The 20,713-nt window shown below is 39.2% G+C and overlaps 1 protein-coding gene and 1 non-coding gene across 3 annotated transcripts in view; one reads left to right on the top strand and one right to left on the bottom strand.

Annotated features, from left to right (window-relative positions):
- The window catches only part of JhI-21 (Juvenile hormone Inducible-21), a 115,471-nt gene that overhangs the window by 39,395 nt on the left and 55,363 nt on the right, over nt 1–20,713 (bottom strand). For both annotated transcript variants that reach the window (XM_071592019.1, XM_071592020.1), the window contains exons 4-5: nt 12,785–12,910; nt 2,827–2,968 (exon numbers count right to left, since the gene is read on the bottom strand). In XM_071592019.1, coding sequence (XP_071448120.1) covers nt 2,827–2,968; nt 12,785–12,910 — 268 coding nt within the window. The remainder of the gene's footprint in view (nt 1–2,826; nt 2,969–12,784; nt 12,911–20,713) is intronic.
- TRNAL-AAG (transfer RNA leucine (anticodon AAG)) lies at nt 2,258–2,339 on the top strand. Its single transcript has one exon. It is a non-coding gene; the product is annotated as a tRNA-Leu (tRNA).

Here is a 20,713-nt window from a genome sequence, read left to right as displayed (position 1 = left end):
CAGGGGCTTGCGCAATGCTTTGTTCCTTCTCCTTCTTCCGGTGTGAGCGAAGGAAATACAAAACGAAACGGAGCGTTAAGCTGGAGAGCTTGGATGGTGATGCAACGGCCCACCAGTGAAGGTGGGAATTTTCGTTTTTTTCTTTATTTTTCAGAGACGGCCTGGGAGGGAGCTCAAAGAAATAGAGAATGTCTTTCGGTTAGCAGGAGAAAGTCTGCTGGACGTTTGGACCCACGAAATATCTCGCTTTGATTTATTTACTTATTTGTGAGTAGAATAATGGTAAGACCGAGTCAGAAGTTTGGTAGCTTCGAACTGAATGCGGAGGTAGATCTGGATTTTGGAATTATGGGGATGTGTACGTTACGATCTTGAAGCGATTCAAGAAAATAATATTAAATCACCTTAGTAGTTTCCGAATTTTCTATTTGTTTTTAACCATCGCTTAAATCAATGTAAAAATTGAACCTACACGTCTAGATGTACTCTTTGCAAAAATCTACTGATAAGTGCTTCGATATCAAAACCAATGTTCCGATTACCCAGTTTGTTCTACTGACGTACGTACCAACGTAACAGCCCAACGGGCTTTTGTACAGCCTTTTGCTTACCATCTCAACTCAGTGTTCCTATCTCTAAAATATGTCACGAACAAATGAAAACCAGATAAAATATTTCGGAAGTGAAGCACGTCCAATGCCTAGATTTTGCTTCTTTTCCTTTTTAAGATTTTTTCAAAGTAAATTACAATGAAACTGAATTTACAAAAGAAATTTTCAAAATTCATTTCTTTATTTGTATATTTGCGCATCTTTACTTAATAATAAAGCTTTAGTTCATGGTTAACCCTTCATCAAAAGAATGCGATTGAAATTCACATTATGATACTAGAGTAAAAATAAACTGAATATATAAAAATTGTAATACTTAATTGTACATCTGTGATAGAGATATGTTTCAGAAGAGTAAAGGCAACGTAATGTGTACATCGTATATATTACGTTGCAATGGTGCCGGAAAACTTAAACAAGTTCCATAAGCTGAAAGTACACTGGATATATCCACATACCATCAGTTAACTATTGTTAAAGTTGCATTAAGTAGGGCGTGGCGCAGGATAAATAGATATCAAAAGAATATTAGAATGTATTTTGAAATCTGTACACAAATAATAGGCAAATGATACGCTGAATGGGAATAATTGGTAGTGTGCAGCAACGAAGAGGACCTGGGAAAGTAGAAAAACTAATTATTGCCCTTAAAGATGACATTGCATAACGACTGTGCTAGACTACTTTCAATGGGTTTATTACAGAACAGCTGAACTAGTTTGAACACTCACAAAACATATTATTGTTATGGCGTGTCTTGTACCTACGAATGACTCTGAGCTGAAACGAGAGTCCTTTTTCAAAATGTATTATATAATGGAAACAGTGTTTAAATCCCTTTTTAATAAGAATTCTCTCCGTTTCATCACACCAGAAACTTTTACTCTAATTACACAACAAAATTAGATAACCGCAATGATGGCAATATTTCTGGACTTTTTGCCTGTATTATAAAAATTGATAAAATTCCACTACCTCGTCATAAAACAACTGAATCTATTCCAATTCGCAGGTCTCCGTCAATTACCACAATTCCATTCAAACTTCCTTGTTCAGGTTCCATCCGTGCTTAACATCGTCAGTGCCAGCGTTTGGAACTGTAGGTTACGCTCGTAAGAAATTGCGTTCATACACCGTTGTATGCCTACGTGTGTGCATACGACGGTCTGCACGTCTGTAGTGGAAATGGAGCATGAACTGACCATATAGGGGTGGAACAAAGTAAGGACAGCGAGCGAGCTTTGGGGGAGTGGTAATGATCCCCATTATGGGGAATCATGACCACTCCCCCAGTCTACCATAATGTTATTTGAAATTAAATGTTTGAGAAGCTAAGAGGACAGTTATTCAAGCATCACAGGTGCTTCCTGGATCCATTTTGTAATTATGATGATCAATGGTTTGAAAAATAATAACGGATGCAGTAAAATTGTTTAGAATCGTAATTATGCATCGGCGTAATCATGGATATCCATACGGCGTATGTTACTTTTATTTAAGCGATGTATACGCGAGGGTCCGTGACCGCCAACGGCGATACAGAGAAAAAAGAATCACGCTATTGCGTAAACTAGAGTGAAAACGCGAAACAAATCTGCAATCTCACCACCGGAGAATTTTATATTTTCAGACCGCAACTTTCAGTTGGTAGCGTGGCCGAGCGGTCTAAGGCGCTGGTTTAAGGCACCAGTCTCTTCGGAGGCGTGGGTTCGAATCCCACCGCTGCCAGAATTTTTTTCTTAACCAATTATATATTCATAGGCAAGACGTTAATATATTAGATGTAAATGCCCCTCGCAGATTATTTTTCGTGGTTAAACGCAAATGTATGGGAGTTAATCGCAGAATTTTACAATAAGACAGCTAAGTAAAGTCCGCTCTTGGGAATCTTAATGGAATATTTTCAGGGGAAGTAGTACATCAAATAAATTCTTTACCCCAATTATCAACCCGATGATTGGTTTGACAGTTGAGAGTAGAGCTCGACTAATACTAAACCTAACGGCGAGTGATTCCATTAAGCCAAATTAACTGGGAATAATAGGATGATTTCTCCAGCGGTTTGTATTGAGTTATTTATTAAATCATCAAGAGTGGAGGGAAATACTACTGGAGGAACGAAAACCAAGGCTTTGAAAGATAGACAATTTGCTTCCTGCCTTCGAGAATAAGGTAATGATTATTTCAATGGGGAAGCAGGGTGAAGGAAACTTACTTATGCGGTTCCTGTAGCTCCTCTGTGACGAAGTTAAGGTAATTCCAACCGCCGTATGCGAAGAGGCCAGAATAGAACGCGAAACAGATGCTTCCAAAATTTTGGGGAGTGTCAAATGAGCCCGTCAAATGAGACTCCTTACCTGAAAATGTTGAAGAACATAATAAAATTATTAGCATTGAAACATGAAACTGATATTTTCTTCCGCTATCATATATCACGAAAATCAATGCGAAGTGTGCCTCTCATTCTCCCTACAGCTCAGACCTAGTCATGCGATCTTTTACTGTTCCCCAATGCGAAGAAACACCTTCGTGGTTAGCGCTTTTCGGCATTAGAAACAGGCGTGGGCAAACTGAACATAATGTTTGAAATTGCACCGACAGACGCGCTGGCACAATACTAGAGTCAAATTACGGAAACAAATGCCACACATGCATCACACATTGAGCTAACAATATGACATGATATTAAAGTTTTGCACAACAACAAAAAATGGAAATAAAAAATTCATGATCACTTTATACAATATTAATACAATCAGCCCTCTTATAATGAGATGTTTTCAATGTCTATACAGTTCTCTCGCAGTACGAGGTTCCAATGAATATCGAATTATTTTTCATAGAAAAGCATACCATTGTGGCTATAAATTGGCTCCACATGACCGAGTAATTAAGTACTCGCATTGCATTATTCATTGAAGCAATATAATAAACCAAACATATACATTGTAGATACACTTGTAATGCAGAAAAACAGTGTGGTGAGGTCGCTTGCACCTGGCAAGCGTGGAAAATATTAGTGAAATGGGTTAAATAGTAATGAGAGTGAATAGAGCGGATATCAGACCGAGAAATTGGCTCGCTCTCAAAGAGAGGCGACAAGCATTTGAGTGTTCTATTTATTTATTTATTCAGTATAAGTCCGAAAACAGCACATTTTGGCCTTTACATCGAACTATTAACAACGATAACAATGGTCACATTTACAAACACCCAAGCCCTAGATGGAGCGAAACTCACCCAGGCGGGAATCGAACCCGCGACCCTTGGAATGGCAGACGAGGACGTTACCCCGCCGCCACCGGGGCCGGCGATTGCTATTGCACAGGCCGAGCACTTCACTTGAAATTCTCTCCAGTTAGCCAAGAGGAACGGGATTTGTCTAAGAGAAGATATATTGAACTCTCTCGACAAGAGAATGGATTCACTTCCCCCCGTGTAGTGTGTGTCATAGCCGCGCGGGTCGTCATCTGTACGCCACGTTGGGTCGACCAAATGGTAGGCGAAGACTTGACCCCCAGCGTGGATTTCTCCAAAATCAAGCCAATTCCCGTCGATGCATTTATTCTTCTTTACCCGTCCTTCCGTCCTTACTCTTCCAAATGGCTCACATAGTTATCCCTCATGACGGATGCGAATAACCTCAGCCAGTGAGGTGACTCGTCCCATCCACTTCACCTAGCTTAAAAACATATGATATCTTAGTTTACTTTATTATGTATGTCTGTTTATTCTTATGTCATGCTATTTTTTTCCAGGGCAAATTTGATTATAATATTTGGGACTTGGGTGCCACCTGACATTGTCTATCTGTACGTGTAAGTTTTAATAATATATATTTATTGTACTGTACTCCATTGTATATCATATTGTATGTGCATTACCATATTGTTTTGTACTGTTCCTCAAACGGTTATATATATATATATATTTATGTATTTATTTTTCATTATTATTTTATTATCATTATTATTTATTTTTTACCGTCTTGCAGAGTTTTCGCAGGTTTTTCGCACCCCCCTTCTTTTTGTGTGTTTTCCTGCGTGGGTTTTTACTAGGGTCTTCATGTCTTAACTCCCTAGGTTTTTCCCATAAAATTACTTCTTGTGCTTATTTCTTTAATTATATATGTATATAACTTACATTTTTTTTCTTTTTTATATCGCTTTATATTTCCTCCCATTATTATTATTATTATTGTTGTTGTTATGTATTTGACGAAGGGTTAAATGGAAGAAGGGACCTTATGGTCTCAATTTCGCCCAAATAAAGATTTTTATCCATCCACAAGTACTTTTATTTATTCTTTAGACCTTGGACGCACGCCATTCACTTGGGTTCGCATCTTCACCTCATCAACCACCGCCCCACCGCCACGCACACTCACGGAAGCTTGCGGGGGTATTGTGTACATTGAAGTTTAGGTTATCTGAGTAAAGTCATGGATAAAGATGGGTGCGTGAGCAAGTAAATCCTAGATAGAACACAAGCAGGAAATAGGGCATACTATGGGAATAGTAATTGATTGAAAATGAAACTCATCAGCCGTAATACTGAAATAAAAATATATAAGATACTTGTTACACCTGTTTTCGCACATGGAGGTGATACTTGGACAATAGCAAAATAAAGGGAGCAAGAAGTACTGGAGAAATAAAAAAAAATCATACGACATTTTTATGGGCTAGTTAAAAAAATATGAAACATTGAGAATAAGATACACCCAGGAAATAGACGAAATCTTAAAACTCTAATGTGCCATAAGAATTTTAAATATCTGAGCGAATGTACGAATACGATGACTGGGCCCATTGTAGAAAATAATTGATGGCCAAGAAAATCCCAAAGGCATTGGTCTATAAAAACTAGGACGGGTAGACCTGGAAGAATATGGACGATGGATGACGAATTGGAAATATTTAGAAGAATTGGAGTGAGAAGGGCCGAAGAGATTAAGGAGAGGACGCTGGAGCAAATTGGTGCTGCAGGCCATTGCCCACGCCGGGCCATAGCGCTACAGAAGAACTGGAAAATCACTATAAGAACATATACTTATACACAAAATCTTTACCCAGCTCCTATAGATAAATTTTTACAAACCTTACATTATAAAAGATAAAAACACGAACAGTAAAAATGGGTGCATTCCCACCCATAATCCATATCAAAATGGAATGCCAATACAGAATATTCATAAAAAATATTTTACATGCACACGCATACATAGCTCAGCACAGAAATAACAGGTCTTCATATGGCGACTGCGCCTTTCACACGCAATTTCAAAAATGTAACACACGTACATTTTTGGTTTTGTACGTATACACAAAGTACAATGATTCTCCTGTTTTAGCAGATAATCGTACCGCTATTTTTTGTAAAAACTTGATAGATGAACTTTCTCTCATAAGCGGAGGGGGCGGGGGCTGTAGAAATTAGCGGAAATATTTGGAATGAATTTTGAAAATGATTGTGGGGAGGCTGGGATAGTAAAAATTGTCCTCATTTGATCGAATGAAATGAATTGGGTACAATGATTTACTATTAAACATTTATGGAAGGTAACGTGTATTTATGCTTCTGAAATTTTTGCATACAAACACACATACAAAGATAATGGAAGATGCATTCAGGAGACTGTATGCAAATTCACTTCGTGGAATTGCAATGTTGCAAGTGAATAACTTCGTGATATACCGCACTTTTTATTGCTGTATCTCGATCAGTTTCACCATTAAAACGTAATTTCCATGAGCTTGTACTTTTTACTTTTCTCACTGGCACCTACTGAATATGTTATGGGACGAAGGGAGATAGATGTTATGGACGGAGTAACATTAATAAGTGAAAAACAACGGGTGCAGGCAAGGACAGTTCCAGTTCGTGGGAGAAGTAAACGCAAGAAATGATGAATAAAGGAATAGACTTGACGGGGAAGTGGTCAGGGAGGAGAGCTGCAATAGGCAAACACAAGTATTTGGACTGTTTGCCGCTCGATTATGACGACGAAGTTCAGAATTAGTTGAAGGACTTAATGAATACTACTTGTTTTGCAATAGCTTACGGTCATTTGAACACACTGGGCTACTTTATCGAGTTAAATGCATTCTTCGCATATATATATATATATATATATATATATATATATATATATATATATATATATATTTATTTATTTATTTATTTATGTATATTTATTTATTTATTTTAATTTCTCAGAGGCAATTAAAACGATGACAATACCATCGAAAACAAATCTCCAATCAACAGTTATTTCGTCAGCCTCGCGAGTGGTCCTCACTCCGGGCAAGGACGTCGGACCTGTCTGAAAGTTGTTCTCATTTCGTCGCTGAGAAGTGGTCCGGACCCGGGAACCAATTATTCTGCATCCAATACGTACCAAACACTTCAGACCCGAATTCGTAGGCACGAAATTAGACTGACGCGACAAGGCGAAAAACAAACAAATATCAAGATGAGATTTTTTAAAATGGGAATTCTACCGTTTGATGTAGGTTTTAGGTGGAAGCAGGCTGAGCAACGTAAACATTTCTTTGCCTCTCATAAGAGAACAGAACCTGATCTTCGAAGCTAAAAATAAACACTTCTCCCATTCCACATACTTCCTTCGTCCTGTCATTCCGTCCAACATTACTATCCTTTTCCAAACCCTTTAACGCTTACCCAACGTTCTCCCCTCTATCACGGTATTCAAAACTCTCATTCCCAATCAAAACGATCTGAATCCATCCTTCCTGCTTCCTTTTGATTTCTCACAGCAATCTCTCCCTCTCACATCCTCAGCATGCCCAGCACTTCTTCGTTGTCTTCCTTTCTGTCCACTTAATCGTCTCCATCCTTCAACAAGCTCACATCTCAAAATCCTCCAATCTACGCCTGTTATCTTGCTTCAATGACCATGCTTCCGCGCCACACATAACCACGCCACAAATCAAATTTTTAACAAATCTTTTCTTGCTTACTCAATTTAGTTTTCTTACTTACACAACTTATAGTCAATTCCCTCCTCCTTGTGAAAGCTTCTTTGCCCAATGCAATTCTTCTTCTTATGCCCCTACTACTTAGAGCATTTTGGTCCAAAACACTTCCGAGATAGGCTAACCGTTCCATCAACAATTCTTGTAATTCATTATTAAAATTATTGCAGAGAAAATGCCTTCATCAAACAGTATGCATACCCACCCGTGGAAATAACATATTAGACCTATTTCTTACGAACACAAGAGAGCGTATCATGAAGGTAGCTAATGACGAGGGTTTGAGTGACCATAAATCTGTTCATATCAACTTCGACGCAGCAATCAAAAAGAGTATTAGACTAAAACGAAATATTTATTATTACCATAAAGCAGGCTTTGAAAATTGTGCCAATCAATTAAACTATTCACTCCCCGAGTTCAAAACGCGCTTGAGTCATGCCAACGTGGAAGAAGCTTTTTAGTTTCCAGACACAATTTTTCAATATTATGCTAAAAGGCATCACAGATTTCATCCCTATAAAGTACGTTTAAACAAATCGCAATCCCAGGCGGTACAATCAAGGCGTTAGAAAACCCCTTCGAAAGCAGAAAATGTTACACTCTAGGGTAATGAAAATCAAAGCATAATTACGTAGCGCCTTACAAGGCTTTAAACGTAAAGTCCCACGCGAGTATTTGGACACTGACCCTAAACCGTTTTGGTCAAATGGAAGGGAAGTAAAAGGGGGTAAGCAAACCGTGGCTTGCTTAAGGGATTGTAACAATATCATTCACAATGACAGTGAGGGAAAACTAATATTCTTTATACATTCTTCCAAAGCGTTTTCACGAACGATGTTGCTACCGCGTATCTCCAAGAAACGATACATACTGAACCCATAGCAAATATACCAGCGAACGAACAAGGAATCGTCAAATTGCTCAATGAGATTAAACCCAGAAAATACCCGGGTCCAGAAAATATACCGGTTAGGGTGATTAAAAATTTAGTTCCTAACATCGCCCAGTATATCTAAGTTATGTTTAACGAATCCCTCACAGAGTACCAAGTCCCTAAGCATTGGAAAACCACGCAAATAACGCCTATTTTTAAGAGGTGACAGAAGGGACCCCGGTTTACAGATCCATTTCTCCCACTTACATATGTTGTCAAATTTTGGAACATATTATCGTCAGTTCGACACTGAGATACCTCGAAAGCATTAACATTTTAAGTATCGATCAGCAAGGATTCAGGAAAACTCGTTCATGCAAGACTCAATTAGGATTATTTACACATGACTTACTTTTATCAGGTGAGAGTGGTAGGCAAGTGGATGCGATATTTTTGGATGTTCAAAAGGCATTTGATAAGATTCCCCATAGTAAACTTGGAGTTAATAGTTTTTGTAAATTGAAGTTCGCAGGTCTAAACAAGAACGCAATAAATTGGGTAGAAGACTTTCCGTCAGAGCGGGAACAGAGGGTAATCCTTGATGGCGCTAGTTCTGATAGCTTACGAGGGACGTCAGATGTACCCCAGGGAAGTGTAATCGGGCCGTTGCTTTTTGATTTTTGTGCACGATTTGAATAGCGAAGTGAAAAGTAAGATTAGGATGTTCGCGGATGACACATTGATTTATCGGGATATATCTGGGGATGAGGATCGTTAAATACTAGCAAATGATCTAGATTGCATTGCGAAATGGTGCACAAAATGGGGATTGTCATCGAATCATAAGAAATTTTTGGTGATATATTTATTTAAAAGATCAACGGGATTTGTTTAAAAACTATCCGGAGTTACCCTAGAAATATTTGATACGGTAAAATACCAAGGTGTTACAATCACTGAAGATTTAATGTTGAGTTTGGGATCCGACTGAAAAAGGCCTCATTCCGGAAATTGAGAGGGTTCAATGCAGGGCAGCCCGTTTCGAAAAAAACTTACGAAAATCGTCATAGAAATATATATATATATATGAAGTTGGGTTGGGAATCATCAGAAGAAAGACGATTCAATGCTAGGTTGAATTTAATAAATAAATTCAGAGCCGCATGTTTCAGCGCCGAGGTCTTGCAAATTTTCCGCACTCCAACGTACAATGGTCGCTTGGATCATGAATATAAACTTCGGGAAATGGATACCACAGGTGGCAGACTCGAGGACTCCTTCTTCCCACCGACAATACGGGATAGTAACTTCAGGGTTAGAGATAGCAAAAATCCAACATCTTTTAAAATATAGCGCTTTCAGTTCTTATCAATTCACGTACCATGCATGGATGGGTGTTAGTTTCATCACTCTAATGGACCAACGAACTAAGATCACAGAGTTCATTCAAAATCCAAACTCCGTAAATGCCTTCCCAGAAACGTCGTCGTTGGAATTAAAAGGCCTCTGTCCCTTCAAACTGGTCGCGACGCTGAGCTGCAACGTTGCTACGATCAAAAAAATGCCCGGAGCGCTTTCGAAAGTGGTTCTTTGAAAAGCAAAAAAAAAATGAATTTTAAAAGCTGTAGCTGGAAACACTCTTCCCGCTGCTTTCGAAAAAAAAGATGTTTCCAAGACATTTAACCTAAGAGGCGTGTGTGACGCTAAAGAATCAAAACTGCCCACGCCTGTTCTCACCCAATTCTACCCGAGGCACAGAAAAACCCCTCCCAAAAACAAGACCCGACTCTGGTTTCGGATGCTTTTCGGTCGAGTTATACGGCCATCATCACGCCTTCAAAAGACATGGAATAATGACAAAGTGGACAGTTTATTCAATGGCCACATCCATGCGTTCGGACCGCCGCACACATGAGGACCGCAAACGGAGGCCTCATGGAATAACAACTTAACCTAAACGTTCACGGGTGCAACAGAAGTTAACGATTTGAAAAAATATTAAGAATGAATCGCGGAGAAATTAACTGAATTCCCATATAAGATTACATATTCTCCAGACGTTACCCAGTAGTATTTAGCAAGGGAAAAACAGAGCTTTAGGGAAGTTTCTCTGGATAAATTATCGAAAAATACTTATAATGATGTTGTACTCTCTCTCCGCATAATATTTCCGGATTACCTTTCATTATACCAACAGAAATTCATCATTTTGTTACTTATTTTCAATTAAAGCACACGGGAAAGGCCTTTCAGGAATTTTCAAGAGTTGTAGATCCAACGTTAATTTTTATTTTTAGTTTTCTTAATCATTAACATTTTATCTACCAAAACTCTAGGAATGAAAAGAAAACAAAATTTCTTCACCGGAATATTATATTAAAAGACGGCAAGTGTTTTCTGAAATTAACTCAGGTTCGTGAAGGATGTCTAGATCCACGCTTCTACATGTAACAAGCTAGATCCTACATCATTTAGGTGCCAGAAGCCATTCAATGGACAAAAACATTAACAGTTTAGTTGAAGGAATTATCGTAAAATTCGTGAGCCCTGTGTTCTAAACCCTTTACAATACTCCCTACGCAATCTACAGTTACCCTAGGGCTCATTGTCGTTCCCCGGGTACTAGGCGATGCTATTCATAGATGCTTCCTAAATCAATTTGCCCCGAAGTTGGCACGCCACTTAAATTCGGTTTAACTCATGGAACGATAGAACATGTAATATGACAGACTGACTTCATGGAGGGTAGTCGCGATCGGGGTAGGTTAACACCCTCGCTTACTGCTTCAGAGGTCGCGGGTTCGATTCCTGCCTAAGTAGGTTTTCCTACTCGCCCGTCTTATGTGTTTGTGATTTTAAAATAATTGATCTGTAAACATTCTAATGGGCGGATTGAAAATTCACAAATAAATAGATTTTTGTTTACATTGATACTTACATAAAACAGCAAGTTTTCTTCTCTTGAAACTTCATTTATTTCATTTGAAATTACCATAATTTCACAGCAGTTAAGTTCTTTCACTGAAAATCACATGGGCACCATACGCAATAGTTACACCACCCCACAAGAAGTGGTTAGGTTGTGCAATAACCACGATGAAATAGTGAGGGAGGGCTTACTCGGCAACATGGATAAATGAGAGCCCGAATGCTTTTCGAATTCCGGTCTCGCAATTGGGCGAACGATATTCACAACACTTCCAATGGACGCGATCGAGAAAAATTGAAACAGAAAAGCGACGATTTCTGGTGAAAACAAGTAGCGTTTGGGAGATGCGTATTTTTTTCGTGGCTTAAGAATAATATATACAGTATCTCCACGACGAAGTGTTTGTCTATTAAGGATTTTTAACACAAAATACTCTCCCAATAAAGTGATAAAGGAGTACGATTTTTAGGGTCTCCCCGGAATTCATACCGAGAGTGATTTTATAGGATATAGTCGGATGTAGAGACCGAAACTTTGTGAATTCACGATATACCACTGCTATGAAATGTATTAAAAACGAACATATAACTCGTATTTGCCTGACAGCGATAAACGATCGTATATACGTAAATGGGATCCTCGCGAAGTTGGATTTATTGCCGAATTGCATCGCGTGCAGCGTAGAGGAACTAGATTTGGAAAACGTTATTATGATAAACTTAGCAGCGTATCCAAAATATTACAGCAGCTAGGCCGGGAGTCACTCACGGAGCGAAGGTAAATTATAGATAGAAGCTCTCGCGTAAATTGGAAGGTCTCTTTAGCAGTGATGTTGAAAAAGTATTTGCCCCCATCGTACTGCGGAAGGAGAGATCATGTTAACAAAATTAGAGAGATTAAGTGTAGAAAAGATAGATTTAAGATGCCATTTTTTCCACGAACGATAGGGGATCATAATAACATTGTCCGACCGCGGTAGTGTAATTTTCGGGTAAAAATTAGTCTGGTGTGTTTTCACCCCATGCCACACACCATCGCGGTGGCTTTCAGGGTACATGGATAAATAAATAAATAGACAAAGTTGACGGCTGATGTGATTTCACACCATTGTTATTCGAACACAGGTAATACCAAACCTGAAGATGTCACAGTTCAGAGAAATTGGTCGGTGAAAAATAATATACTATGTGGATGCGCGAATAATTTTAAGTTTCTTTGATTTCATAGGAATTTTCACGCATCCTTGCCTATAGTTTTGTTTGAAGTCAGTTATCTAACTCGCCTTAAGTAAAAATTAATAACTTTTTCATCTATTAAGTAAATCAAAGCGATTAAATGAGGGACATTTTACTTGGAAAATGCTTCTTACCTGTAGCTACGTATATTACTCCTGCGATTATGATAACCACCAAAGCCGCCACTTTCGCCGCCGTGAACACAACTTGGATCTTCATTGCCCAACGCACACTTATGCAGTTGATCGCCGTGAGAAACACTGAAACATAAACATGAAACTGTTAAAATCATTATAGCATGGAGGTATCCTAATCATACAGGCGTGAATTTATTTTGGGAAAAAAGGCATGATACATTATTTTTAAAATTTCTATCTAACGAAACTAGACAAATTACTTTATACGAGGGCGGTTCAATAAGTACCCGAGTTAGAAATGAAGAAACCATTTTTTCAAAAACATTTTTTTTCAACATAGTCCCCTGTTAGAGATGCACTTCTCCCAACGTTCCGGCCATTTTTCAACCCCTTCAAAAATAGGATTTGTCGAACTCTCCAAAATATGCCTCTGTCTCGGCGATAACTTCCTCGTTTGAGCTAAATTATTTTCCCGCGAACCATTTCTTCATGTTAGGGAATAAGAAAAAGTCGCAGGGAGCCAGATCGGGTGAATACGGGGGAATACATCATGTACGGGGGAATAAATCATGTAAAATATTAATTGCCGTTCCGGTCGACACACCCACGGCCTTAGCTACTTCGCGCACTTTCGTTCGTCGATCAGCGAGAATCATTGCGAGGACTTTTTGAATGATTTCCTCGGTAACCACGTCTGCCGGGCGTCGCTCCTTATCAAAAGCAGATGTTCGCCCACGTTTAAATTCGTTGAACCAATATCTAACTGTGCTCATAGATGGCGAAGTGTCCCCATAAACAGCTTCCAGCTTTCCTTTTATCTCCTCGCATTTCTTCCCATCCAAAAACCAAAAGCGAATTACCGAACGATACAGCTCTTTTTCCATCTTAGCGAAAATCACGAAACACGTCTTACTCGAATGGCTGCCAAATCCAAACTAACCTTTAAATCAGCCTGAAATTTGTTTCACCGGCGTTTGATAGATGTCAACACACGATGATAACATAAACTTCCCTCAAGAACGCCCTTCGTCGTCAAACACGGGTACTTATTGAACCGCTATCGTATGCTAACTCTAGCGATTTAAGTGAATAAACTCATATCACGATAAAATTAACCACATATGGAATACGCGAACACTTCCAGAAAGGCAAATCGGAAAGTAAAATTCTGAGACAATAAATATACGATCGAAACACAAGTCATCTCTTTTATCATTAACTAGGCCATTTAGAAGCAGGTTTTGGAAGGGCCATGAAAAAAGAGATATAGGATGTCATATGCGATCTACAATACTATACAATAAAAAACTTTATCCACAATAATCAAACCAAAGGTCGGTTTGGTAGGTGATGGTAGAGATCACTCAATTCTAAGCCCGGTGGCGTATGAAATTCACACATCAGGGTAGGGAGGACAGTTCCTTCAACGGATACAGTTAATCTGATCCCTTAACGTTCTTGGGAAAAATAACATCTGAAATTTATCTGTTCAACACTTGATCGTTAGTAAACTACTCACAAAGGTAGAAACATACGGGATTGATAAAAATATCCAGGGCTGGATTTAAGACTTTTTGAATGACCGGGTGCAAAGAGTAGCCATTTATAGTGTTCACTCTAATGCAGTAAAAGTCATTTCAGGTGTTCCTCCGGAAAGTGTAATTGGAACTCTTTTATTCCTTATTTACGTTAACAGCACTAACTCCGCAGTTAATTGTAAGATGCGTTTATTTGCCGACGATGCAGTGGTTTACAGAGATATCCGTAATCCTTAGGATAAAGCAGCTTTAGCAGATGGCCTAATGGGTATACCACCCTGGTGACACACTAGGCAATTAGAATTAAAATTAAAAGTGTGTAGTGATGAATTTTTGAAAAAAGAGCAATTTCTTGAAGCATCGGGAACACTGAAATGGAATATGTAGACTTGATTAAATACTTCGGCATTACCCTCACTCACGACCTCTTCCGGGTGAAACATTAACGGGGAATGTGTGGACAAGCTGACGAAAAATTAGGCTTTATTAGAAGATTACTGGGTAAATGAAATGAAAAGTTCAAAGAGAAATGGTATCCTTCGCTGGGTAGACCACCACTTAGAATATGATGCTAGTCTATGGGATTCATTGCCGAATTGGATCGCGTGCAGCGTAGAGGAGTTATATTTGTGAAACGTTGTTATGATAAACTTAGTAGTGTACCCAAAATATTAAAGGATCTAGATTGGGCCTCACTCACGGAGTGAAGGATAAATTACAGCTGAAATCTCTTAAAGAAATTGGACGGATGTCTATTCAACAATGACGATGAAAATGTTTTATTAGCCCCATCGTATTGCGGCAAGAGAAATACCATCAATGAATTTTGAGCTATTTAGGGCAGAACAGATACATTTAAGATGTCATTTTCCCCCCTAACGGTAATGTATCAGAATAAAATGAAGTTTGTTCTACCGCGCTGGGAGGGAATGTTGTTTTTTTTTCAAGTATATGTAGTCTGGTGTGTAATCGCCCCCTGCTGTACACATCCCAGTGCTGGCTCGAAGGGTACTAAACAAATAAAGATCCGTCCAATTTTATTGACATGACCTCTCTTATCGTAGAACGATGGAGTGAATTTGATAGTTTCAAGGTACAGGCACTGCATTTTCAAAATCATCGTTAAAGAGACACAGGAAATGTAATCTGGATTCAGTTAATCTGAAATTTAATCTACGCTCCGTTAATGTGTCTCAACCTGGTTCCTTTAGTAATATACTATACATACGCTACTCAGTTAATCGTATCAAAGTTTTATAAATCTGGCTCTTCTACGCTTCACGCGATCTAATTCGGTAATCCATCCAAATACATGAGAATTACACACATTAGCAGCGTATTCTAAATGAGGCCTAGTTAGCGAAAGATGATACTGCTCTTTGGCCATCTCGTTTCATTTCCATGGTCAGTATATCTAAAGCTACGACACGTTTTACTTGGTAAGTTAAAACTTACGTTCCAAGTATAGACATTTACGAATTCCTTCTTTTAGCTCATAGTTACGTGCTAGTTGGTTGAAAGGAGTTTCTTCGTTTTGAGCAAACAGTATGTCAGTATGCCTTTTGTGTTTAATACGTTTGCACTCATTCCTTTTCCATTCCCTCGTCTAATATTACGAATGAATATTCTTCCAAGATAACAGAACTCATAAATTTCCTCTACGTTTTTTCTATTGCTATTCGGGAGCTATTAACATGAATTTTTTCGCTTTCAACCACCGTCTTGGATCTCTCTGCGTCGATCCTGAGCTTCAATTCGTCCGACGTCCATTCAATATCCTCAACATCCTATTCACGTATCTTTCAAAATTTTCTTTGAATTCTAAGTTGGATGCAAGAGCCTTATGAAGGGAGCTCCCATTTACTTTGATTTCTTTGGCACCTTCTATCAGAGTTGTGATAACGTATTCTAAGAACAGATTGAATAGAGCGGGTGACTCCAGACTCATCCCTTTTCTATCGTTAATATCGGGCTAACAACTCAATTATCATTCCCATGATGAATAATAGCGGACAAAAAGAGGGAATGAATCTTGAGAACTATGAGACTCGGCCCACTAGGCCGGGTGTCCAGCCCGGAAGTGGTGGTAACAAGGTCTCCGCGGTCGTCATCACGCGAAATCCCACAACCGAGATGAAAGCAGAGGAGAAGAAGACCCAGAGGTGGGCGGCCACCGTTAGCTTAGGAGTTTGGAATGTTGGGACGGTGATGACTCCAAGGGAGTTAAAAAACATCGAGGGATAGAGGTGTTACAGGGTTCGTCCGGAAAATAAGTGTACTGAGCTCAGGAAAAAAAATTATTACACTTTTACATATCTTAAGCTAATATTCCTCAAAATAGGACCCTTGTGAGTCGATACACTTGTTCCAGCGGCGTTCCCATTCCTGGAACGCTCCCGCGAAGGCATCATCGGGAACCTCTCGAAGACTCGTCGTCGACCTCTTCTCTGCCCTCCACGAACATCTTGTGCCACCGAAAGATCATGTTTCTGGACATGGCTGACTCCCCGTAAGCCTGGTTAATCATACCGACAGTTTCGGTAGACGATTTCCCAAGCTTTACCGCAAATTTGATGGAATAACGCTGCTCCAAAAACTTCGGCATCGCGTTCCGTGACGTGGGTCGAGCGTGGAGGTTCGCGTTAACAGAGCTCCTCACTACACCACAGCTCAGAGCCGACTGCCTTTTTCAGCGTCGCTTGCCAACATACCCCCCTCCAATCGCAGCCCGTCAGAGCGGTGCTGGGCGCGCCTGGAGCGGCGCGCCCAGCCCAGGAGTCAGTACACTTATTTTCCGGACGAACCCTGTATACATAAGTGTATGTTAGGTTTGTTTGAGGTGAGAGTGACTGGTGTAAAATGTTTACAAAGAACCCTAAGGCGTATTGTGCAGGAAGGAGGAAGGAAAACCTCATGCGGGATGAAGACCATTTAATAAGACTAATTAATTGATACCCAGGACTTACCCTAAAGGGGTTAAAGATAAAGGACAGATTTTTAAGACTGAATGTACATGAATAAAGTACCTGAAGTAACGTTATGCTGGTGAGTTTTTTATGATAAATTAAGGTTAAAAAGTTTTAAACTATAAAGAGAAATTCACAAAGCTATAACATGAAAACAGGCACTTAAAAAAATAACATAAAGGCACCATTTATTTCTTCAATCTACACTGATGAAATGAATAATGGCATTTATAATCTAAGAACTTGAGCTCTTCGGCCTCGTAAATTAAAAAAATAAAATGAAAATTCCTATAGCCGTAATAAGTTAGCACCACTCGTCCCGCAATGAAAACAATTATTTTTGCTGTGATGGTTTGTGGAAAAAGAAATTCCACGACTGTGACCAACCACAACCTCTCAACCAGAACACCCTTCTGCAGTAGTTTGCGGGCATGTTACTTCCTCGCCAGGGACCAACTACAGACCCAAGCACTCAAACCTAATTGGGATCATTCACGGGGTGAAAGGGACTCCGTTAAGTATACCTGGGAAAATGAATATATATATATATATATATATATATATATATATATATATATATATATATATATATATATATATATATATATATATATATATATATATATACACTATCCGTGACTGTTTAGGAGAATAAATTCCGCGCCAGGGACAAATACAGAGTTGACTCACAATCACTAAGGAAAACAATCACTCACACATTCAAAAAGGGCCTCTCTACTGATAGAATATTACTCAAATTGAGCAAAGTGAGCAAAAAACAGGGAAAGACGCGAGTGTGAGTCGGATACAAGTATTTCGGCGACATTGTAGCCATCCTCAGCGAACTGAAGGAAAAAAGGACTTGCAACAAAAAGTTGTAAGTAATGACATTTAGAATGCGCAGTCGCATGAATACGCAGTCTGTATTTAAAGTGTCCCGGAGCCTTTTGGTCGTGAGAAAATAATCACTAAGTTCAATATAGTACGTCCAATAATAGTTTCAATAAGGTACGGAGAGTTAGAGACTACTGTTTTCCATAACAATTTAGCTCACATGCCTTAAAAAGTACATGTATATTTAAAAAAGCTTTAAGTTTTCTCTAATGCATCACATAAATACAGAGCAATATATAATGCATTTATATAGTTCCGAAAAGATTAATACCATCATAAATACTGAGTGAACCATATACGGACAACAGTTGAGCCCCTCAAATTTCCATTTCATTTCCTATGTGCATTAAGGAATTAAACAATTAAACTCGCCGATGAAACACGTTTAGTTTTTTTATAGTTTTTGTTTAATATTCATGAAAGGATATACGAATTGAACATCATTTCTTACAAGAAGTATATTTTTAATTCGCGAACACGTTTCCAGTTGCTAACGGGAAAATTTTCGGGAAGAGTTCGAATGTCGACACGTTAGAAAGATCAAAAGATGCTGGATGGAAAACACAGCAGGCCTACAGCAAACAGAAAAAAATATTCGAGTGAGCCAGTCCAATTTAAAAAAATAATCGCTGATACAAGCCTAACTCCCAAATTCACAAAAGTCTTCTGTCAAAACGACAAATGCTTCCGACGTCATTCGAGTTCGTCAAACTCGCATGCGAATCGGCCGACCCATCATCGGCTGGGGACGGAACTGAAACGGCTCTAAAGGAAGGCCTCTCCAGTTTTAGGCCTTCAACCCTCAATTATGAAATTCAAACCGTCAATGAGAGTGACAGAGAAGATGGATGGAGGGGGAACGTCGTCTCTTTCAACTCACTCGCCCTCTTAGACGAGGGCGCATTGAGAGCGGAGGCACCGGGACCTCGACCGGCGATTACATAACTTCCCTTTTCGTGTGCGGGAGGATTTATTGACATTCGCATCCAAGGACAAGCTGACGGATGGTAGGCAGGCGGCGGGTATAAGAAAACTCTCCTAAGGCATTAGCATCCTATTCATTAGAATAATGCTACAGCCTCCCTGCCGTCCCTTCACCCTGCTTATAATTCCTCCAACGACGTCAAGATACATTGAAATCACTAAGGGAGGCGAACCCAGAGGATTTATTATAGCCATGCAACCAGGGTGCTCAACAAGTCACGGCCCCCGTATCAACATATTTCCATCGATTACTTTCCGCATTGAGATCTTGAATGAGTGACCTTGACCAGTTCATACGTTTTCTACAATCTTTTTAGGACGACGCTGAATTTGGCGGAATTTGATTAGCGCATCTTCTCATCCGAAACAGAGAAATATCATTATAAAAACGATTCTGAATGACTTCCCTGAATTTCATTAGTTAATATTCCGTAACGCATAACTTCGTCGTGAGCAATGTGGATTTGAGAGGAACAATACTTAACGGGGCGTACCTGAGGATTCAAGCCGGGGAAGACGGGGGATTATTACTTAACTCTTGCACCAGAATCCGAGTTTCTTGAACATTTTTAAATTTTGGAACTAGATCGAGTGCAACGTATAAAAGCTGGGATCGTGAAAAGTTCTTATGAACAATGTAACAGTGTCACGACACTAATTGGAAAAATTAGGATTCAGGTAGGCCGTAGTTAACTTCACATGTTGCAGGCCCCGACTTACTGTGGTACATCAGCTCACGCACGTAAAATTAGGGAGATAGATTGTAAAACGGATAGATTTAAAATATTTTTCCTTCTTATATTTATAGATCAAAATAGATAGGACAGCAATCGCGTAGGAGATAATACGAAATAGCAGCGTATACATTTTGTCGATGCACTGCATGTTCATTTCTGCACGTTATTTTTTTATTTAATAGACCCATATTTTCAACAGTTCTACCGCATTATTTGAATATACGTATCCCGTCATAAGTATTTATGCATGTAAATACCTTCTTTCATGTGATTAACTTCTTTGAAGTGCATAATCAAACTAATATTTGTGTAGAGGTGGCATGACTGGTACTCTGCATGCATGGCTGGCGACTTAACACCCTCCGCCACACGCCCTTGCGGCGGCTTGCGGGTTATTGTATGGATGTATATAACGGCATAAACGGGAAAAGAATACGTTTAAAATAATGCAAAATCTTTCACATTAAAATAAAATATACTTTAAATGTCTCAGGTGATGATTAATCATTTTAGAAATTAAAATATATTTGTGAAGGACACTAAACGTTTTGATTAACCGACCCAGATTTCGGCAATTACACTGCCATTGTCAAGGTGGAGAGGTTAGGGATTATGAGACGTTTTACAGGGGTTGTACATATACCTGTATATGTACATTGGAGTTATGGGAAGGGTTGTGTAGTTAATACCAGTATTCCTGTCTGGTAGACCGGTAGTAGTGAGTGGTCTCTGTCGTGTTTCCATTTCATTTCTTATGGCATATACGTGTGTCCGCGGGGCTAGCGTACTGGCTTCCCACCCAGAGGG

This window comes from Hetaerina americana, unplaced genomic scaffold, assembly GCF_022747635.1.
Source record: "Hetaerina americana unplaced genomic scaffold, ioHetAmer1.1.p SCAF_5, whole genome shotgun sequence".
NCBI classification, from domain to species: Eukaryota; Metazoa; Arthropoda; class Insecta; order Odonata; family Calopterygidae; genus Hetaerina; species Hetaerina americana.
This window is presented reverse-complemented; position numbering and strand designations above follow the sequence as displayed.